Genomic DNA, 24,009 nt, shown 5'->3' on the forward strand with positions numbered 1-24,009 from the left:
GTCTCTTCTTTAGTGGTCGCTTTTCATTTATGATATGTCTTTGGCGATATTGCTCCCACCAGACGGTATAAAAGCAACAAACGCAGCTGAAGTAAGGCTTGAAAAATACAAACGTCTTTGCTCCTGGCGTAAAAAAAAAATATGATCTGCAGTTTATCTGTAAGATAGCTGAGACGCTTTTCCAGCGCCTTTATCGCACAGGCTAACATTTGACACACTTCACATAACCGGTCTTTGATTACGCCGTAGTGAAATCAAAGCAACATCCATGAAACACAGCTTTCACATTAGAAATATTTCCTGACGTGTGAAAACAGACCCATTTGTTCCGGAGATCATTTCTGCCGCTCACTGCACTCCCACTGTTTCCATCTCCGTGCTCAAGTTCACCCAAATGGAAAATACCAACTTTAAGTATCTTAATGGTTCAGATAGACACTGGAACAGCTGCATTGTTATGTTTATAATTGTGTACAGAATGTACAATAGAGACATGAAAGAAAACGATTTAAATTTTATCCAGTGCCACGAAAAAAAAAAGGAGAGGCCTTCAACAAGAATGTCTGGTGTCTTTATGAATGTTTTTTTGTCTCTGACTCAAGCTCTTTAAACCCAAACAGCAGTACTGTGAATCTGTCACAAATAAAAGCATTATTATGAGCCAGCCAGGAGATGATGCAAGACTTTGTGAAGAGGACAAACGTGCGCTTTTAAAACCTACTGTAGTTTTTAGTTCTGCAAACTCTTGAAATCTCTGCATAAAAAAGAGCCATCGCCACTTGGGTCCTATGGGTTGAGGGGAGGGGCCTCTGTAAATCATTCAATAGAAACGTGATCAGATTGGGATCTAGAGAATTTCATGGCCAGGTCAACACCTTGTGCTGTTCTTTGGGTTATTTTGTGTTGCTCCTTGGCTATTTTTGTGTGTGTCTGTGTCAGGCTGCATCCTGCTGCCATCTAGGAGTGTCATTGCTATGGGGTGGGGGTGTCTGGTCATAATGTTATGCCGAATCGAGGATTTCACGTTACAACAGATAACTCAGATTGTACATTTTCACAAATCTATCTATGAAAATTAAGACAACTGGTGATTGGGAGTCAGTGTGAGATAGCACTCAGGCCTCGTGTCACTCATAGTGAATTTAGCGACCTTTAAGACCTTTTAATCTTACTAATGTTAATTCTGGGAACTAATAATGAGGGTAAATTACACTTAATGTTACAAAATGTCAGCTACGAGATGAAATTCATTCATCTTGAGCTCCTTTCCACATTTGTGCTCGCACATTAAAGAAGTTTAAACGACAGTGTTTGTCTTCAAGGACTTTGTTCTGCATCTCATCTGCAGGCTGCAAAGAAAAACAGTTTCACGGTTGGTATGACAGTGAGAGCTGCTGTGACACAAAGAGTCTGTATCCACCTGATACGCACACATCTTCCAGTGTGTGTATGTGTGTGTGCCCGTGTCTTGCCTGCAGGCTGCTTCACTTTCAATGAACTGCTTTTAACTTCTAGGCATTAGCATGAGTCTGCAGAAAACCCCTCACACTTGGTTCTTTACTCGATCCATCCTGTTAGGTGGGCCTTCTGGGTTTAAACCCCAAGTGGCCATTTACCCTAATTCACCTGAGTGGGCGTTGATATACCAGCTACATTTATAGGTGTCCAGGCTGAATGCTGAATGTTCAGAGCATTTCAAACCACTCAAGAACACTTGCATAATGGCATAAATAATCATACAGCAGACCAAAGCTTTTGTTTGCTGTGCATTTTTGATTTCTCCAAAGTATTTGAGATTTGTAGGATCTAATAAGTATAAAAACTAAGAATCACATTTGAGCAGAAAGTAAAAAGTTGAAAAGCAAAAAAATGTCCTCATATGTGGACACGGGGATTATTTCATTGTATATGAAAATAAAGTCACCAATATGTAACAAAATATAAAACTGTTTATTTTAATACCCAAACAGTGCTGTGGGTTGAAAAAAAAAACAGAATTGCAAACAAACATTATTTTTCCTTGCTCAAATGCCTGAACACAGCTGTGCAAAGAGAGAAATGCAAACAATGAAATCCCCATGAGTACTCGCTAATTAGCGACATTGTAGCTTGTTGCTATCGACAGAATTTGTTAAATTTGCATCTCATATCAAACTAGAAAAGTTAATAAGCACAAGTTTCCACCATAAAATTTGATGAGGTTTTGTATCTTGTCCACTTTTGTCCCGTGATAGACTGCAGAATGAATCTGCTGAATTGCCAACTATCATGTTTGTGTGTATTGATCCTTTGCTACCACTTGATGGCAGACAAAGGTGTCTACTTCTGAGGTCAACAGTTCTAAATGAAACAGAATAAGCTGCCAAAAACCTAAAACGAAATGTCCAAATATGAGGACTGAAGCATCCAGCGCCAGTGTTTCAGGGTCAGAGATGAGGCCAGCTGAGTAAGGATGGAGAAGGTCAAACAACTATGGGTGACCCGTATTAAGGAGGGCTTTGGAGGTAAGTAGAAGAATAATGAACATATTGATGACAGCCTGCAAAGCTTGGTGAGGAAGGGTGTGAGAAGCAAGGCATACTATCAAATATTACACCAGACTTTGGATCTGGGGGGAAACATGAGTCTGATAGTCATCAATGGAAATTGTAAGGAGTTAGCCTGGAAGCTAACCTAGGCTGGTTTGGAAATACTCCACTAGGAACTGATTATGATGGTAAAGATCTAGATCTACAGACCGATTCCAATAGTTTAGGAACACTTTATGTAGTGATGGATAGTTAGTACATCAGGATTTTTTTCTCTGTACTGGCCCAATAATGAAATTCAAAAGAATTCAGTATAGCTAGCTGAGCTAGTGAGAGCTAGTTTTGACAGTGTGGTCTCTGGGCAGATGAGGTCTACTGTTATTCCCACTGAGTTTAAAAAAGTTGTTTGATGTCCAGATGTTGATTACCTTTGTAGAGATGTAGAACTCGGTGTCATCTGCATAAAATGAGAGAGTGCTCCATAATAAGGAAGGCATGCAAGGAATGTCACAACAATGATTCGTGAACTATGTGTAAATGGGGCTGATCCTGACGAAACAGCTGAACTCATTTCTTGGATTTTATCTTACTAATATAGTTTCATATTAAAGAACAGATCAAGTGCCCTTAGATCAATAATGAATATGCTACAGAAAACACATAAATTAAATCATTTGTAAACTGCATGGGCTTTTTTCAGATTCTACCCAATTGTCATATCAATTACCATGTGTCATAATTAAACAGCCACATTAACCTCTTTCTCATCAAAATCATCATCAAAACTTCACTGTGTATTGAGACAAGAAAGAAGAAAATCCTGATTGGATCTCGTTTCACATTCACTGATTCTACTTTTGTATCAGAAGTTTTCAAAAGCCTTAAACAAACATTGCTTGTCGTCATGCGCCTGAATATACAAAGAAATTCATCCTGACAGGAGTTAGGCAGAGAGAATTGCCGCCAATCCGTGTTATTTTTTGTATACAGATCAGATAGATGTAGGCATGTGGTGAACCGCTGTGTCTTGTAATTCCACCAGTGCACACTCGCAAATGAGAACATTTTAAATTCTACACATGGCAGCATTGGAAGCCCACAGGCTAAAACCTTAACAACCTGCTAGTTCTCTTTACAGTGTGAGAGGAAGATCCTGAAAGAGTTAAACCCTTCAAGGTTAAAACATTTTTTCTTGACAGTCTTTTGTAACAAAATACAAAGGTCTAACCATCGCAATTTATTCATGAATAACTACTCCTCCATTGATCTTTGAACAGAGGAATAAAAACTGCAATATTTTCCTCGCTAACCTCAGAAGAGGCTCTCTGCTTTAAGGTGAATGTTGTGTATGTCATACTATATCCGCAACATCATGGGCAGTTTTTGAATGTTATCATGCTCAAACCACACTCACTGACATTTCACAGCACTCGCGCGTGTTTACCATCTGTTTACTACCTAATAAAATGACAGCAAAGAGAAATCCAGAGCAGCAGCAGCTATCCTGTGTGTTGTGTTTATTCCACCAAGGACCCCAACTGTGTGTTTGCTTTTAAATGAAGGACTTCTTGTTCTTCTACAGTTTTCATGCAATCTTATTAAACCACGAAATGGTGTCCTTTTTATTTCACTCCTGCACCCGTTTCCTAACCTGAAATCCTTCACACGCAAATTCCCACGACCCTTTTTGTCTTCGTTAATACCAAGAAATAATCCTCATTGTGGGGGGAAACAGAAACGCTTTTGCAGCTCAGTCTAAAGTGCAGGTATAAGTATTTCATTGAAGCTCTTTCAGTAAATGGATAGTAAATTGTTTCCACCATGACAGGGATGAATGTAATTATTGCTGCCCATTATATGCACACAAACTGGGATTACATTACGGTATGTTTGGGTGATGTATTAACTGCAAACGAAATGCCCACACAGTCTTTGGTGCTCAGCAGGGCCTTTCACATCCTTTTCCTGTGGCAACACAGAGGCACAGTCAGATTGCAGATTTTTGTCCTAATTAAACCCCCGCACTGCCCACCTCTACTCCGCTCAGGCTGGCATGTGCAGCTGAGGCTAATTCATTTTAATGCCGAGACAAAACATCTATGAAGAGTTTGTAAAAAAGAAAAAAGAAAAAGAAAATGGAAATCGGTGCCAGCGGTGTTGAATGCCGCTCATATTCCACATGGCGCTGCCACACAGAGGGCATAATAACACTGGAAATATCAGAAAAGGTCACCAAATCAGCTTCAGAAGAGAAAGGTCACCTTTCATTTTTGTATGTTTGAAGAGGATCTACATGTTTAGGGTTAAGTTCAGACAAGCTGCTGTAATTCACAGTTAATAAAACTGGAAAAATCTGTGTTGCTTCTAGACGAATCCCATCAAACTGAGACTCTGCGTTCGGGGTATAAATGACAGCACCTGACTTATATGTTGAGTTACTGCTGCGCCCCGTTGGCAGCCTATAGGAGCGGCAAAAACTGCCAGTCAGGATCACCCGTACAGAAAAGTACTCAGCCCTAAATAGCACCACAATACATTCCTTCCCATATTCTAAAGCGATGTAAATATTATAGAATATGCCCCCCTGATAGGGGGAAACAAGTCAGGGTAATCCAAATCCTCCTTGTCAAGTGTCACCGCAGCCAAGTGCTTAATCACACCAACAGAGAGCCTGAAGAGGAAATGAAATGCATCAGTGGCGCTGCAGCTGAAAATGACAATCAGCCAGTTCAGCAATGCCTCTGATGATCAAGCATATCAATGAGCTGAAGAAAAAGAGACCGAGAGAGGTACACCCACAGCTACGGAGAAAATCGGCGGCGCAAATGTGGGTCGGCCTGCAGCATCTCAAACAAGTATCATAAAAGATTTACTTGACTTTAGGCTTTGATTTTACTCGAATGTCAAGAGGTTATCACAAGTGCGTGTTCCTCAAACAAAGCTTTGCGGTTATTTGCTTCGTTTTTCCAAAGCGCAACGCATCTCCGTTGTAAGAAGAACCATGGCAACAAGAAGAGTGTGTGATCCAGAGGCAGAGAGACTGAATACAATTGGACAACTGAACACTAATCACTGCTATTAAGTTACTATTTTTATTATTACTCATAAGCTCAGATCAAATAGCCAGAACGATTTATCTTTATGCGGCCAAATACTTTAACTCCACGATGACGCACACAAAAATCAGACTGAAACTATTCTGACTTGTTGTCTACATCAATTTCCCTAAAATCCATGTCCATATTTGACACAATGAAATCCATTCCTGGTGCCATTCCAGTCGCACATCGCTCACTGTGTGCATAAGTGGATATTTTTCCTTTAAATTCTCTTCCCCCGCTTGATTTGCTTCTCGACACAGAGCGAGGATTATGGATTTGGAAACGATTTCCTCATTGTCAAATAATGACAAATAACTCTTTCCAAGTAGTTTATGTATGGACCCTTCAACGTAAATCCCTCCCTAATTCAGCTTAAACACTTTAATGTGGGCTCATATTTTCAAGTTAATATTTATGAGAGCGGTTTAAGGCCTGTTCTTGAAGATATAACAGAGACAAATGCAGAGTGTGAAGACACCAGTCTCTTCTAAGACTATGCTTTGCTCTGAGACACATTGTAAAAATAGCATGATGTAAGATGGAGGGCTCCTCAGACACCACAGTCTGCAGTGAATACTTTTGATCCACTCCTCTAACTCAACGACCTGCAATCCCTCTTTGCACAGCAGCCTCGTCATTACAGTCATTACTATTTCACCTCCAGCTACAGAAACGGGGATGTGCGAGCATGACAGCAAAACAACACGAGAGCGAGGAAGAGAAACATGGGAGGATCTCCACGTCTATCCCAAAATAGAGCCATTTCTACGATATAAAGTGGGATGCTTTTTAGCTACTGTTTGTTTTTTACTGCTCTGTATTATTTTTTAATTATAATGGGATTGCGATGTGAATCTTTTCTTCATTTTCTTGTCATTGTATGTATATTTCAACCAAAGGGAAACTCGTCAGTGCTTTCTGAATTTAGCACATTTAAGGTATGTTTAAGGTTTACAGGTACCGTTGTGTGTAATTTATTTGTGTATTTTTAGTTGGCACCATTAATTTTAAGGGGAACCAACAGTTTCACTTAAACCTCCAATGTCAAGTTATACCGTTGTAAACTACTATAAGCTAATGTTTGCTAAAGAGAATCTTCCCAAACTATATATTTACATTATTTGCAAAATTTTTCGTGAAATCAAAATTGAATAAAAACAGATGTAAAATCACATGCAATTACAGTTTATACTCTTGCAAACTAGTAGGAACTAATGTTTCTAACACGATCTTCCCAAAAGTTACATTTTTATGCAAACATTGAGGTAAGATTTTTCATGATATAATGAGAAATATAAAATAACAATCAATGTTATCACACATGCAATTTCATGGTATACTGCTGTAAACTAATGTTTTCTAACAAAATCTTTAAAAACCATGTTTACAAGTCCCACCGTCCACATATGTGGACCTCAAGTTTAGCGCCATAGCAGATCATTGCCGTTTCAAGCTTCTGTACAATTTGCCATATTAAACATACTATTGCTATTATTGAGTAATAACTTAACAACAATCAAATGATGAAATTGTATTAGATTATTTTTTATTTTTTATTTTTTTTTTAACCTTGGATACGATTTGGTCATCGGGAGAGGATTAGGGCAACTGTGAGAAAAAAAAGTGAGTTCTGACTTTTTTCTCAGAATTCTGATTTTAAACACAAAAGTCAGAATTCTGAGATTAAAGTCAGAATTCAGAATTCTGAGAAAAAAGAATTCTGAGATTAAAGTCAGAATTCTGAGATGAAAGTCAGAATTCTGACTTTAAACACAAAAGTCAGAATTCTGAGAAAAAATAATTCTGAGATTAAAGTCAGAATTCTGAGATGAAAGTCAGAATTCTGACTTTAAACACAAAAGTCAGAATTCTGAGAAAAAATAATTCTGAGATTAAAGTCAGAATTCTGAGATTGAAGTCAGAATTCTGACTTTTTTCTCAGAATTCTGAGTTTAAAATCAGAACTCACTCAACCGTAGATTACTCTTCCATATGGTCGGATGTGGCCCTTTTTCTGATGTTTTCGCCGCCATCGTGATGTTTTTCTTTGAGGTTTTTCCTCTTCTGGCGCCACTAGATGGCAGTGTAAGTGCCCACGTTTGTGTACAACAGGTTCCAGTTACACAGATTCAAGTATTTTGGCACAGACGACCAGGCGTTAGAGGTTAAGGTCTTATAATAAAAGGCAACGGGAGGCTCTTTATAGGAAATAGTTTTGACCAAAAACTGGTAAGTGGTAACTTCTATAACCAGGAATCTGCCCTTTTTGCACAGATATTAATGGAGACAGACAGGAAGATATAGGATGACCAAGGGGGGTTGACATGCTGCTAAGGACTGGAATTAAGTCTCCACTCTACCACTGCATTGGGGTCTACACCGATCAGGCATAAGATTATGACCACCTTCCCAATATTGTGTAGGTCTCCCTTGTGCCTCCCAAACAGTTGTGACTCATCAGAGAATGGACATGGGCCTTTTGAGGCTGTCCTGGGGTGTCTGGCTACAGAATGTTATGTTAGTGGGGGGCTTTGGGTTGAGGGGAGGGGTCTCTACAGATCATCCCAATTTGGGATCTAGTGAATTTGGAGGCCAGGCCAACACGTTTTTTTGAGTTGTTTTTGAGTGATACACATGAATGACAGGTCTAAAAGTTCCAAAGCAGAACACAAGTATTGTCACAAGATGGTCAGTGTTATTTACTTCTCCCGTCAGCGGTTTTAATGCTGTGGCTGATCGGTGTAAATGCCCACACAAACACATCAGTTCTGCAGAAAAATGGATCAATAAAATAACGACCAAACAAGCTTGTCGAGCTCTTGTTCATTTTATGAGAAGATGTCATTTTAACGGCAGCCTCTTCATGTTCCTCCTGGATTCAAACGCTGCATCGATGTCGTCCTCTTCATTGTCCTCTGAATTTCACCCTGAATTTCTTTACAATAGCTTCAATTGTGAAAAGACCGTGTAATGCAATCTCTGTTTGTTCGACATTTTTTGGCAAGAACAGCTGCTTTGATTGCTATTGAACAACATTTTACTTGTTGCTCTCTGGCACCCAAACAGAGAGGCTTCTCACTCTTCCTCCTTTTTCTCTCTCTCTCTCTCTTTTTTTTTATTTGGAACATGCTTCACATCTTTTGTTGTTGTCTGGTCTTTCACTGAGCCAGCACAAGAGACCTGATTTTTTATTTTTTTTTTGCACCCCGCTGAAATTTACAGGTCCCGCGAAAGATCTGCCACCTGCCGTAAATTCCCCCCCTACGGTTTAAATCAGTCATGCCTTTTCGAGCATTACCATCATATCTGCCCTTCTGTCTTCTATAAGGTCAAGTGCAGCAATAACTCATGTGAGAACTTGCCCTCAAAGTGTCAGGCCTGGCAATTTATTATCTAAACAAAAATGCGTTGTTCTCTATTGGGGCCAGGGGGTAGTAAAAGTTGGAATTGTTAGAAATATTTTTGTCACAAAGGCTTGAAAGATTCACGAGCCCGTTCTCAAACTGAAGGACGGGGGAACAGACAGTCACTAGATTCCTTATTTGACCCTTGTGAACTATATAAAAAAACTCATGATTATATTTTTTCCTCTTATATGTCCATTTTATCTTAATTTTAATGAAGTCCTCATGGAATATAGGGCTTTTCATTGAACGTCTGACTTTGACATCATGGTGGTTTCAGGCATTTTACACACAACAGCATCATCTGCTGGATCTGGCTGCTCCACAGACACAACGCCACCCTATAAAAGCGCACGCTAGAGGGCGCCCTGTGCAAATTCAATGCATTGCACAGCCTGAAAAGCATTTAACTACACTGTCTTAACTCTCTTTTACATAATAATTCAATTGTTTCCTGCTGTATTGCCACCACAGCTGTATAAATGTACGCATTTATGTAACGAGGCAGCTTTAGAAGACAATGAATAAGCACGCTGGTGTGGATTCAGCTCCGTCTCCATAAAGATTATGATCTGGTGCGAGATCTTTCACGCAAGATTGATAGTCAACATTATAATGCAATTTTCCTGCCGCTGCCTTGTTTTCATTATGTCCTTTTAGCCCCCCCATGTGGAGGTGAATTGTTTATATCACACAATAATGTAAAAAAAAAAAAAAAAAAGACATAAGTGGAAATTACAAAATAAGTTTATTCATATAAACAACTACAAAATTCTATTAAACGAGGGTTTATTCTCGACAGGAGATAAATTAGATGATGTGGTATCACGCCGTTTCACAAAAGCAATATAAAAACACAAACAAACAGAGAATAAGTTAATCTTTGTTCTTTACATAGCTCTTCTGCTTTGACTGAGCTTATTAGAGCTCCCTCTGTCTGTGAGAGGAGGCACGGCTATCCTGAGATTTGATTGACTTTTTTTTTTTAATTTGTTCAAACTTCCACGACCTTGCATAAATAATGGAGTTTATACATTGCTGTATATTTGGATTTTTTTTTTTTCCCACAGAGACACTTTCCCACGCAGGAAAGTCCCAAATGGCCTCCTATTTACAAAAGATTACAGCGCCGTGAGGACTGAGGCTAACACTGCATAGATGATTCATTCACACCACCAGAAACACAGATTTTTTTTTATTTATTTCAGGGCTCCCAGCGTGACAGAGTCCTTCCCCTCGGAGGAGAATGGGAGAGAGGAACGTTTTGTGGTGGCGTATGACGTGTACGGAGGGGTGGAAGTGGCGGAGGAGGATAGACGAGGTAGGGTGGATGTAGAAGAAGGGAGGGCTTGTGTCTGCCTCTCAGGAGGGCAGTAGGCCGGGGACGATGACCTGCCCTTGCTTTGAAGGCTGCTGCTGCTGCTGCTCTGCAGAGGAGAGCTGGAGGTCTTCGGACCACGAGTCAGCGACGACGTAGAGGAGCTGGAGAGGGGCGAGGTCCTCATGCCGTAACCTATAATGCCTGTACTCATGAGGAACTCCCTGGAGCCGTAGGCTGGGGGAGTTGGTCCGCGGGAGCCCGGAGGTCGAATGCTCTCAGGAGGTAGACTCCTCCTGCTGGGGATGTCGTAGATCCCCATGTCTGGGCCGTAGAGCGCCTGGGACCTGGCTTGAAGACGGAGCATCCTCTCCCTGTCCTCCAGCTCCCGTCTCTCGTGAAGGGAAGCCATGATGGTTTTGGAGAAGTTGTCGTAGCGCGCGGCGGCAGACTTCGGCAGCGTCACGTCCTGTGCAACAAGATCCCTCAGGCTGTCTCGAAGGCTGTCTCGCAGCACCACGCCTGGAGGGGGAATGTCTCGCGACGCCACGCTGTGGGACGCGAGGTCTCTCGGCATCAGCCCTTGAAAAGAAGGAGATGAGTCTCTTTGAATGAAGCCTTGGAACGAAGGCGAGGGATCCCTTGAGGTGAGGCCCTGCAAAGAAGGTGAGGATTCTCGAGGCTGAGGAGACTGCCGGGTCACGCCCATGAACACAGGGCTGTAGGTGTGAGGAGGCGGCCGCTGCACTGCTGTCCCATCTGTGCCCAGGGCCATGAAGTGAGGGAGGTAGCTGACCGGAGGGGCCCCTCTCTGAGCCATGAACTGAGGGTCGGCAGGGTTGACGAGGTGATCATAGGTGAGGCTGCTGTTGCTGCTACTGCTGTGATTGGCCAGCAGGCTGGACGAACCCAAACCATCGGCGTACATGGCAGGCAGCTGGGATTTGTTGCCTTGGCGACCGCTGTGTTTCAAGGTGAGCGAGCGGGAGTTGAGCTGCAGCGAGCTGGTCTGGAAGTGAGGATGGACAGACGGGCCTCCTCTCCCAGGGCTTTCTCTTGACTGATGCCGGAAGTCGGGACTTTTGTTGAGCCCTTGCTGCTCTGACGCCTTAAGCAACTACACAACACGGCACAAAAGCAGACAGCATTCTCTGTCAGACGCTGATCAGAAGCAGGACTTGTATGTTGAGGATCACACATTTAACTGAGATGGTTACCTGCTCTGGAGGAATGGGCGATGAACCTCTGGATATGGCCTCTAGGACTGGCCGTAGCTGTGGCACGGTGGGAATGGAAACAGGAATGATGGTTTTGGTGTGATGATCCACATCTGAAAAATTTGCCAAATTGTGAGAAATTGTAGGCAGCAACAGATAAACAGAAATAATCTGGAAACACATCCTATGGTGACAATTTGAATTATACACTTAAAGGATATGGTGAGAAATATACACCAGCCAGTCATAACATTATGAATTCCTAATATTGTGTGCCTCCAAAACAGTTCTGACTCATCAGAGAATGGACATGGGTCTTCTGAGGGTGTCCTGTGGTGTCTGGTAACTAGATGTTGTTAGTGGGTCCTTTAGGTGATTCACTTCATCGGTCATAATGTTGTGGCTGATCTATTTTTACTCTCTCATGAAATCCCATGAAACAACAATTTCTGATTTCCATAGTCATTCTAATTTTCATAGAGTGTCTAAAACCCACTATTTTGTACATGAGAAGCAAATCTTTACCCCCCATCCTCATATGGGGTCAGGTTTTATCGCAGCTGATTCTGCTTCATTTAAACCAATTGTCTTCATTAGTGTATGCTCAGGTCGATACACTAGTGTGTAAAAAACATGATAGCGGATTCATTCTACAGGCGATCACAGGACAGAAGTGGACGAGGTAGAAAACATCATTGAATTTTACGGTTGAAACGTATTTATTTATTCTTATTAGCGTTTCTTAAGTTCGACATGATGCACAAATTGAACAAATTTTATCAATAGCAACGAGCTACAACGTCGCTAATTAGCAAATACTCCTTTGAGGACGTTGGGACGTCATTGTTCTGTCTTTATGGTTTGTCACACAATGGGTGACTTTATTATAAAAAAAAATTAAATAATCCCAGTGTCCACATATGAGGACATTATTTTTTTCAATAACTACTACTTCCTGTTCAAAGATTATGCTTGATTTTTATACATCTTAGGTCCTACTGATCCCAAATTCCTTGGAGAAATGAAAAACAAAGCGAATAAAACATCTCAGGTCTCAGGAGGTTAAAAGAAACAAATATTTTTTAAAAAAGCTAATTCACTCTTTACCACATAAATACATTAGTTTCATAACAAGACTACTTAAACAGCTCCTCTTATCTGGTCATTAATACGCATTTGATGCATGTAAGGGATGAAAATATTCCTGTAATAGAAGGCCGTGGCAGTAGTGCTGCAGTTTTCTGTCTCGTTATCTTAGAATATAGGCGTGTGTCATTCTACTGTACCATCCATTGCATCCACTTGACTTTTCAGGAGGCCATGTCCTGGTTTGGGAGGCAGCGGCGGTGGAGTTCTCGCCTGTTTGATGTCTGACAACTCGACAGCTCCGGCTGAGTTTCGCTGATAGGGGGACAAGAAAAAAAGAAGACATGAGAGATATTTCACATCCCTTGACGGGCGAGGTCGATATCCTTTGCGCGACGCGTGAGAAGTGTTTTTATAGATATACTTTATTTTGCAGATCATGAATCTCTATCCCGTTGTCCCTGGCTTTCACTTGCATCTGTCTGTCAACCTCGGGCCTGAGGAACGGAGGCTCGACGTGGACGACCGTTTTCTTGCGGGGTCTTTCTGTGTACCTGGTGAAAGAGAGACAGGAAAGTGTCAGCCAACAGTTATCCCCAACAACACTGGAGACGAAGCAGGAATATGAAGTGCGTCTTACTTTGGAGACATAGGACTGCACACCAGATATTCCAGGTTGTTACAGCAACCTCGAGTAAAAGGATTGACTCCCCCTTGAAACTTCCCCGTCACCTTTGGGAGCATGAAGAGACGCGTTTCAACATATATTTTTATCGATTGCACCTCTTGACGGTGGTTGGATAATCAGAAAACTGACTTGTTCATTGGTGGTGCGTCCTCTGGATACCAGATACAAGTGGAATCCGGTGAGACCCAGGACGGGGATAAGAAACAGCCCGGATATGCTGATCACTACCAGACTGGAAGCACTGATAAGGAAAGCTTTGTATAAACCAGAGCGTTCACACATGCGAATAGACAGATGCACTTGAGTGATTTTTTTCTGTAAAGGATACGTGACAGTGCAGTGCAGCTTCCATAACTCGTCCATGTGGTGCAGGACGTATATGAGGCCAAACGCGAAGACGGCGATCATGTGAAACGTCAGCGACAGCAGAAACAGAAAGAAGTAGCGGTAGTTTCGCCTCCCGATGCAGTTGTTCACCCAGGGACAGTGATGGTCAAAGTCCTGGGAAAGAAATAGTGGAAAACACATTAGTATATAACCAGGTATTTGTCGGTAACTTGTGGAATATCCACCGCTCTCTAAAAACAGTTTGTTCTGAGCCCCTTTTCAAATTGTGTTTCTCCCGACAAAGGATCTGAGAAAAGGATTAACCTGATAAATGAGATCTCTCTCTTTCTCTCTATCCCTCATTCACCGTCTCTCCATTGTCCACCCTGCAGAAATCCCCTTTATATCGATTTTCTCCACATACACGGCTACACTCACTACATATTTTCCGCTTTGATCCGTCAGTTCTGGCTTCCAATTTAATCATCACTCCGCTGAAATTCCCCAACGCATTTATTTTACTTTGACTCTCCTGCTCGTGAAGTTTTTCTGACTTCTCACCTCCACGCAGTGGTCACAGACGCTGCAGTGGGAGCAGCGCGGAGGCCTGTAAAAGTGGCACGACGCGCACCACTTCATGCGCACCTGGACGCCCCTCACGTCCACGTTCTTGTACAGCGGAGCGCGGAACTCGTCGTCCTTGTCTTCATCCTCGCCGGCTGAAAAATATAAATAAAAATACAATAAAATACAGTATGTAAAATATCATTACAATCGTCAAATCTACTGCTGTGAGCACAACATCGTTTAGACTACTAACCCATCGGGAGCACACCGGCATCCATGAAGGTTGCCATGGTGAAGTTGGCCAGCACAAAAAGGAAAAGGACGGCACAGCATGGCGGCACAGCAGGGCAGATGGTCACAGCCAGCCACGGGCATCTGTGTGCACACACAAACATTGGAGAAAAAAAACAACATGAACATATATATACTCCCCATGCTTGTGTTCATTCACAGCTGATGTAAACAGACGGTTTCTGAGCCTCGCACGTATCCGTCCCTCGGAGGCTGAGGTTAACACAAGTCACCTCCACCCCAAAGATTTCAAGGGATCATCTTCATCCCATTTGTTCTGATTGGAGAAGTGGATTCCAGAGGTAATTGTTTACAGTGAAAGATAAGCATGTGTAAGAGCGTGTTTACCAGGGGGCCCACAACAAGGGATTAAATGGGATGAAGGGGAGGGGGGTTTCTTCTGTCAGAATCTTCCAGGATCCTGCAGCAGTGGAGGCAAGATGCCTTAGCATCTGTGCCACACATCATTTCCTCTGCAAAATGTCCCAAAGAAATTTAATTTATAACAAAGTAAAGCACAGAAAATGTGAACGCTCCGGACATATGAGAAACCCAATTTGAGACGTTACGCAGAGCCTCAGGTTTGGCTTCAATCTGTCAGGCCGTCACATTAAAGAATGGTCAGGTTTATGTATAATAGCAGGTTGGCAAATAGCCATCTTTTTAATAAATATATGTCAAGTTGGACTTTATATAAACTCTAAGAGCGCCTAAAAACTAGTGTGCATCTATTTCTTTTTATTATAATATTGATAATATTGATCCTTTTCTCTTCGTATAAAATAGAAAAGATAAAAAAAAAAAAAACTATGACTTCCAGCAACTATCAACTTCAAGTACGTGTGTGGACATGCTGAATTATACCAAACGGGTGAGTTATTATACGTCTGTGCTATGTGAGATTAGTGGGTGGAGCAGTTTAATCAGGTTACAGTGGTAGACAGAGACAGAGAGAAAAGATCCACTGGATTAATTCTAACAGTGTTTGATTGAACATCACTTACTGTATTTAACCTATATATTGTAAAGGGATTTTACTGTGTCGCTTTAAGTAGAGACAAATACTAAAATATCAGGCTACGTGACCAGGAAATGTGTTCTGCACGGATACGACCTCACGAACAAGTCTAAAACACAGTACGTGAGGGATTAAACTCAAAGTCTGAAGGTAAAAACACTTTTTTTTCTTCTTCATTTATGGACTTCATCCCAGTGCAGCTCCAATCCCCAAACCCCTCGGCTGGTTTTAGTCGATGGGGGGAGGGGGTCTTTCACCCCAGAGGAACGCACGCTGATGCTGTGCCAGCTGCAAACCCAGTAATCCCTGGATTATGACCTCTGGATTACAGACCATTTCAGCCAGTAGACTACACTGCATTGTGGATTCCTCACATTGGATGCTAAGAAGTCAGTGTGCAGTCAAGGTTAACCATACACGACATAGCGCGCTGCCATATGATACAGAATCTATACCATGAGATAATCCATCTGATTCCAAGAACATAGCTGCAGAACGCTCCCCTTCATTCCAGCCGCGGCCCTTGTTCGGCTGATAAGTGCAGAAAAGTGGGACGTTTCTCTGCAGATCTGAACAATGTGAGCACGAGGAAATTATGATAATCTTAAAATGTGACAGTGCGTCGCAAAAAGATTAAGGAGTATAAAATGATCCCACCTTCAGAACATCCTTCCCGCTCTTGAGGATTTGCGTTCAAGTTTTTCTCACTAAGTGCGCTCGTGTTTGACACGTGCTTACACCGTCACAGTTACATTAAATCGTGTAACTCAAACGGGTAAATTATTATTATAAAAGATGTTTAAAAGCTAAACTAAAGCCCACTAAAAGGGGGATTAGCAAAATAATGCAATCTTTATTATTAATACTCCTTTATTGTCAAAATTATTATCACAAGCCGAACGTTTATTATTTCACTTATTCTGTCTTAAAATAGAGAAAAGTGGAGCAGATTACGGCGTGGATGCCTGTGCGCGGACCGTGGGCCTCCGCCATTGGCCTGAGACCATCTGGACCGCGGATAGAGACAGTTCATTACACTGCAGCGTGGAGAGACAAGCCCCACCTAATGAATCGGCCCGGGCAGAGCTCTATTAAATCACACAGAGCAGTAAGCGGCTCTGCAATCTGCACGCCGCCCCTCATCCCCGCAGTGGGTCAGTGGCACGGCAGACATCGGTCAAGCTCAGCGCTGACGGGAGCCAGGACCCCTTTTGTAAAGATACCGTCACGGTTACACAAATGTCAGATTTCAGATAAAAGGGTCAACTCAGAAATTCCCACACAGTCCATGTGCTCACAATGTTGACTTTTAATTTTAATGTGGACAAAAAGGCCATTTAAGGTTAGATATTTGAGTATTATTTAAATTTTTTCTTTTCAATGCAAACACATCCTCTGATAGTTTAACACATAGGTCTTCAACGGGGGGTCCGTGACCCCTAGGGGGTTGGTGGAGGTACTGCAGGGGGTCGCAATCTTTGGTTGATTAGTTTTTTTGTATATTATATTAATACTCCCCCCCCCCCCCCATACGCATTATCATAAATTGAAGCTTTCTGTACACAGTAGGCCCCGCTCCAATCACTGCTGAGCCAATCACGAGGCTGCATATTACACTGTGACTCTGTCCTAAGGGGAAATCCCAGCGCTGCAATATTAGCAGAAGAGAAGCTAACAGTGCAGCTCACTATCATCAGCCAGCTACTGAAGCTAAATAGCTTTGTCGCTTATACAAAAAATAGAAATAAAAAAATGAATGTTTAAACCTGTGTATTATTTGAATAGCTTAATTTTGAATGCAGAATGATAATAATAATGTATAATTATAAATAGCACTAGGCTGAGTTTAATATAGAACACATATAGTAGGTAGGGCGGTCACTACTTAATCTCTTCACCAGTTTTGGGGTCCTTGGCCTGAAAAACGTTGAAGACCCCTGGTGTAACTCAGTTAATCAGGAACAATGACTCCCTCAAAGGTTTTGCTGCTACCACGTAACTTGGTCTGCAATGACCATCAGCTAACGGAGGCTAACAGTAGCCACATTTAGACATAATACGATGCATTGTGATTACTGAGTGCTTGATATTTTATGTAAATATTAGCTTTAGCATGCATACGTATTACAACTTTAACCGCCATACAATACACAGTATGTGTGCAGGATTTTAGCATATACTGAGCTGCAGTTTGCTCAGTGCAATCAACATTTTCTCCATCTCTGCAGAGCAGGACATAGCACAATTAACAAGGGGATTTTTTTTCCTGCTCTTTCTCGTGTCTGTGATCTTCGACTTGCCCGAGTCAAACAATGCATCAGGCTATAAGCTCTGACCCAAACAGAAGTTCACGGTCAGAGGAACAAAAACAGGATACCAGCAGCTGATGAATATTATCAGAGAAAGGAAAACAACAACAGAAAAGCCTCCGCGGATCCAAAGGTACCTCTTCAACTCCAGTCAGTGGGAGTTGAAGCATGGGCGCTTGCACTACTAACGCCGTACAGAGCTGCTGAAACTCATAATTGCATGACAATTACCGGAAGAAAGGGGCTTTATATATACGACATGCCTACGGGGCTTAGATGTTCAAAGGATTTTTATATTAACTCGTTAGATTAAAGGTTAAAAGAATAAAGATGAACACTTTCAGCAGATAGCATAGTATTGTAAGGATGAAGGCCCTGGCATTTCTTAACTACTATACTGTACATCTCCATGACTCACAGAATCCAAGGGAAAGGTCACAATGATGTTATGGTTGATAACATACAACGTCCCCGCGACTCCAAGCAGGGGCTGAACAGAGCACGGCTCGTCACCATCCCTGCATTGCGAGGAAGGAAGTGACTCCAGCTGGAGAAATATGCAAGATAGGTCTGATATGAATGGCAGCAGGAGCAAATAAAAGAGAAAGAGGAATGTTTAGGACGCTCGTATGAGCCGGGCTGTGAGGCTTTATCCAAAGATCGATACACTGGGACACACGGAGACGCAAGTGGACAAAAGATTTTATGCGCAGGGTTCATTTTGAAGTGTTTATGTGAAAAAGGTCAGCTCAAATGCAGTCCTCATCCCATAAGGAACCAGTCGTTCGTTCACTCTACTTGAGCCATCCCAGTTTTGCTGGTTTAGCACCGCAATCCCAATTAAGTAGTCTCTTTTCAATCTATCATGTCAGTGGGTGATTGATTTTTTTTTTTTTGCTTCTTCTTCTTCTGCCTCTCACTGGGCTTAGGGGGAGTTCACCAGAGATTCTGAACCTTTTTCTGGCCAATAAACCTGCCTCTGTGTGTCCCATAAGTCTCAGGCCTGCAGTGATTAGACACCTGTCAAACTGCCACAGTGACATACTTTGGTATCCTCACACAGAGAGGCCTCCACATGCATTAAAATTATTCCAGAGCATGTCATTTTTCACAATGAAAGCACAACAAAATAATATATATATATATACATATCACAGCCTCATCTATCCGACGAACGATTCCTTTTAGAGAAACTTGTTTTTTGAGAAAATTAAAGGGAATAAGAAAAAAACTTAAGATCCGTGGGCGTTAAGAGCAAACGGATATCTACAAACAGCTGATTGTGAACTCAAAGATTCCAGCCTCAGATTTCCCAGATGGGGGGGATCACATGCCACCCTAATCCCATACCTCCAATCTGGTGTCAGATTCCAGTGGAAACGGTGCACGGCCGGAAAATACAGGAGAAACTAGGGCAGATATGGCTACAGAGGTCAAGGGTCAGCGGGCTGGCACTGAGCTGATGAGGTGGGAGCCCTCCTTCGGTGAATCGATAGCAGACACGAAGAGTTTTTCACATTAGAATCGGGGTCTTTCAACAGCAGCGCGCTTGTTTCTTTATATAAATAAATGACACAAACCTTTAGTCTCCAGCTAAATTGGATTATCCGGGTATTATGGGATATTCCGTTTAATTTTGACTTTTCAACTTCTTACTATCTCTTGCTTTCCTCCCAAATAGGTCAAGAGACAAGAGGGCTAAAATTAACTTCTCCGACGCTTCCAACAAATGCTGCTCTAGGACAAGAATTTCAGTCAGGATGTGTGATCAAACGCAGGCAGTGGGTTTCTGAAGCCTCTCCACGCCGTGTGCGTTTCATTTCCCTTAAAGTAAATATATGGCACATGTGGGTCATAGTGACACGTTGGTACATGCCAGTTGTGGATGGTTTATCCCCCTAAACTGTGCTTACTCTGAGTCCTCCGGGTGCACCCGGGCAGGCACCCAGGCCAGCACCTCACTGTCTGCCAACCAGGTCAGGTGTTGGCCGCCCCTGGTGGGTCTGACATAAGAGTGAGATTGTGCTGCTTTAAGGCAGAATGAAGCAGGATTTAAACTAACAATTAAAAAAATAGAATAAACCTAGGGTGAGTATTTGATTGAAAGGCGACCAGAGTTGAATTTATGACATATTTTAAAGTGAGTGAATGGACCGGCGGAGGGCTTTTCCAAACACCAGCTTTTTTTTTTCTTCCCACCACTTGCTCGCACTTACGTGAAGACGAAGAACAGGGAGGTAGAGCCGACTAGGAGGCAGGCGGCCGTGCACACTGGGATAAAGGCGCTGGGCTTCAGGGAGTCTGCGCCGCTGGCGGGCATCCTGTCCTCTCCACGCTCATCCGCGTCTCATACCAAATACCAAAGCGACGGCAAAAAACGCGCCGCCAAAGTGCTTCCTCGCGTGTGCGCGCGTCGGACGGGGAGCCTCGCGAATCACAGACCGCCGAAAAAACATAATAAATCGTAGGAAGAGAAGCGTTTCTTCAAAAGCCCAAAAGAAATAAAAAGCCCCGCAGGCACCGCTGCGCACTCCTGCATCTCGTCTCGTCTCGTCAGGCAGCAGCGCACAGATGCCGCCTTTCTCTCGTCTGTCCCAAAGGTGGTGCTTTTACTCATGAATGACGTGAAGCACCACTACACTCAGACCACGGCTGTCATCTGATCAGCAGCTTCTTCTTTAAATCAGGGTTAAGATGCATTTCCGAGTCCTTGCACAATTGTCAACAATCACCACCATTGCGCATCTTAGTGTGAGCTCTTAAACCGGCTCCAATATACAATAACTATAGCCTATCGTGAAATATTTGATTTTGAACCTACTTTTTATATGTATAAATTAATTCCCAGGCTTTTAATACTGATAACTTTTGGGCTGTGAGGTTGTGGAAAATTCCTAGATGACATTTGCTTTGTCTTTGGAGCTAACCCTAACCCTAACCCTAGACCACCTTAAAAGTCCTTGGAAATCACACATTTTCAAGTTTTTTTTTGTTTGTTTTTTTTTTTTCCGTATTCTTTGGTTTCCTGTGCGTTTCGAGTAGTTTGAAGTGGGAGGGAAAATCAAAGCAATTAAAATTCACAGCAATATCAGACATTTTATTATTACTGAAATAAATGATGACTGTGGGTTTTTCTATCCTCCAAGAAATAGACATTTAAATACATGAGATAAAGAAAAACACATTTTACAAGCAATATAACTTCTAAAAGACATTTGCAGATTTTTAATTAAGATATTAAAATGTTCAACTGCAGACAAAATAGTGAGAAACAGAATTTAGAAGAGGAGAATGAGGACATGACCTGTTCATTATCGTTAATAATGCTTCTACCTGCTGATGTGCCACCGTTTACGAATGAAAAGTGACTTCAGGTTTGGCTGAATTTAGACAGAAGCTTCAGAAACATAATAAAAGTTAGTCTTTGTTCATATTCTAAATATAATGCTGGCATTCATGTGGATGTTACTTAGACGTGTACCACCTACACCAGACCAGGCATCCCCACCCTATAGCAATGACTCAAAAACAGTTTAGGAACAACTAAAAAACACATGAAGATCAGCACAAGGTGTTGATCTGGCCTCCAAATTCACTAAATCCCAAACTGATCAAGTTTCATTCTTTTACCAGACATCACAGGACAATTTCAGAAGGCCCATATCCACTCTTGGATGATTCAGAGCAGTTTTGGAGGCACAATACACAATATTAGGAAGGTGGACATAATGTTATGCCCGATCATTGTATTACAATCTTTCAGCAGCTCTTCACACAATCTAAATGTCTGGCGTTAATGGAAAGATGAATGGAAAGAAAAATCCAGCTCCATCTCAGAGGGATTACATGAAGAAAGTCTCCACGGTGTGACTGGGTTGGGCTTCTTCTACTTCTGTATAAATGCCAAACGACCAAAGCGTCCCTTCAGAGCTCCAGTGAGACTGCAGCACAACTTCTTTGATCTGTCGCCTGATCTTTGGAAACCATGGATGCAGACGAGTTGATTGAATCCATCATCAGAGCGCTCATGTTCATCGCAGGGATCCTGGGGAACAACTGGCTTGCCATATGCTCCCTGCCCGGGCAGAAGTCTGGCCTCCGCACAAACGAGGTCCTCTTCATCAACCTGGCTGTCTCCAACCTCATCACCAACTGCCTGGTGGACCTGCCCGACACCATCGCAGACTTCGCCGGACGCTGGTTCCTGGGAGAAACCTACTGCGGCGTGTTCCGTTTTTGCGCCGACCTCTCCGAAACCAGCAGCATCTTCACCACCCTCTTCATCTGCGCCTACTGGTACCAGAAGCTGGTGGGTTCCCTGAAACGTGGAGGTGCACCGGTGAAGCTGGACAGCCTGCGCCTTGTGGGCTGCCTGCTGGCCGGGAGCTGGACGGTGGCTATGGTCTTCAGCATCCCGCACTTTTTCTTCGTCAGCGTGGAGGGCACAAACGGGAGCGACGAAGACTGCATAGACTCCTTCCCAAATGCGGTGGCCAGGCAAACCTACGAGATCATCTACCTGACCGTGGCCAACGCTTTCCCTGTCGCTGGGATTGTGTTCGCCAGCGTCCAGATCGTCATCACCCTCCTCCAAAACCAGCGCCGCATACGGGGTCACGGCAACCCCGATCCACCACAGGAGGCGGTTAAAGAGAGCAGCAAACCAGCCAGCGCCGTTCCTGTTCCAGACAGCTCCAAAGAAGTCAAAGATTCCCACGTTTACGCAGGTCTGCCTGCTTCTTCGCATCCGAGTCAAGAGCCTCACAACTCTCCCCTCAACGAGGACGCAGACTGCCAAGCCGGAGCTCAACCAAATCCTTCCAAGATGCCGTCCAAGCCCAGTCCCAACTCAGGCACTCAGGTGAGGGCAGCCAAGAGCGTGGTGGCCGTAGCCAGCGTGGTCGTGGTCTGCTGGGTGACACATTTGCTCCTCCGCATCACCAGCAACGTCCAGACTTCGCCGATAGTAGTCGAGGTGGCCAGCTATGTCGCGGCCTCCTACACCAGCATCATCCCGTACATATTCCTGCACGGAGTGAAAAAACTTTCCTGCTCGTGCAAAAGATAGAAATGCAAACTTCACATCCAGCCTCTGACCGATTTTGTTCTTCTTGTCAAGTTGTCAGCTGATCCCAAGACGTCTCCTGCTGCCTAACGCATTGCTGTTCCGGTGTTTATTTGTATGAGCTGTGTTGAGTTCTTCTGTTGTTGTATGTGAAGATTCTCAGTCATGTAATACCCCAAAAAAACAAAAAACAAAGCTGAAACAAGGGCCAGGACCTGAAGGGGTTCTTGAAAATGTTTTGACACTCATCCAAGTGGTCTTACATACTCTCTAAAGGTAAGGTCTTCATTAAAGCTGCCACCCTTAAATAAATATTCTGAAGGCTTTTAGTGGATTTGCCACTAAACATTTGTGAGATCTTCAGGACCTCCTGACTGAATGATTCAAGGACTGAAAATTAAATGTGAAGTAGTCAGTTTCATCTTCCCAGTAATGTTTTGAAGTCTGTCAAAAGCTACTGGTGAGAGTCCATCCATCATCTGAAACCACTTGTTGTGTAGAGGGTCGCAGGAAATGGAGACAGTTCATCACGGAGCTAACACGGAAAGACAAAGCACAATTACACTCATATGCGTAACTACAACCAATTTAAAATGCACAATTTATTTTAACCATGGGAAGATGGTGAAGTCGAGGAAGAAAAGCCCAAGGCTCCAAATGTGGGCAAAAAATGGGCTAAGCAAAATTTCAGACCTTTGTAAAGGAGAGGCTCTGAAGACTTTTACACTGCAAAAAAATTATTAGGGAAGATTTAAATGCAGATATCTCAAACAATCAAACTGGTTAATGCAAACCTACTTAACTCCAGTTAAAGTTCATAGATACAACAACAATACATGGGATATATGTATATATGTTTTAAGTCCAACTGAGCGAAAGGAACATTTATACATTATATATATTGAATGTGATGCGATTAGAACATTCTGGAGGGAGGTGACGGATAACATAAGAAAAATGCTGTAAATAAACCTTCCACTAGATCCCAGTATGATTTTGTTAGGTATATATCTAAGCTCTAAATCTGAGAACTAGAGAACACATGTTTATCAACTTTGCCCTATTACAGACAAAGCGCCTGATATCTCTG

At 42.7% G+C, this 24,009-nt stretch overlaps 2 protein-coding genes across 2 annotated transcripts; one reads left to right on the plus strand and one right to left on the minus strand.

Annotated features, from left to right (window-relative positions):
* Positions 1 to 9,762: 9,762 nt before the first annotated feature.
* zdhhc8a (zinc finger DHHC-type palmitoyltransferase 8a) lies at positions 9,763 to 20,525 on the minus strand. The gene is made up of 10 exons (XM_047569087.1): positions 20,071 to 20,525; positions 14,490 to 14,611; positions 14,231 to 14,388; positions 13,671 to 13,843; positions 13,472 to 13,574; positions 13,295 to 13,386; positions 13,079 to 13,208; positions 12,855 to 12,969; positions 11,569 to 11,681; positions 9,763 to 11,468 (listed from the first exon to the last, which is right to left on the minus strand). Exons 1-10 carry the CDS (start codon positions 20,172 to 20,174, stop codon positions 10,233 to 10,235), a joined length of 2,346 nt encoding a protein of 781 aa, XP_047425043.1. The 5' UTR covers positions 20,175 to 20,525; the 3' UTR covers positions 9,763 to 10,232.
* Positions 20,526 to 21,805: 1,280 nt separating this feature from the next.
* LOC124996259 (rhodopsin) lies at positions 21,806 to 23,302 on the plus strand. Its single transcript, XM_047569088.1, has one exon. It carries the CDS (start codon positions 21,840 to 21,842, stop codon positions 22,920 to 22,922), a length of 1,083 nt encoding a protein of 360 aa, XP_047425044.1. The 5' UTR covers positions 21,806 to 21,839; the 3' UTR covers positions 22,923 to 23,302.
* Positions 23,303 to 24,009: the final 707 nt, after the last annotated feature.

This window comes from Mugil cephalus, chromosome 19 (genome assembly GCF_022458985.1).
Source record: "Mugil cephalus isolate CIBA_MC_2020 chromosome 19, CIBA_Mcephalus_1.1, whole genome shotgun sequence".
In the NCBI taxonomy this organism is placed as follows: Eukaryota; Metazoa; Chordata; class Actinopteri; order Mugiliformes; family Mugilidae; genus Mugil; species Mugil cephalus.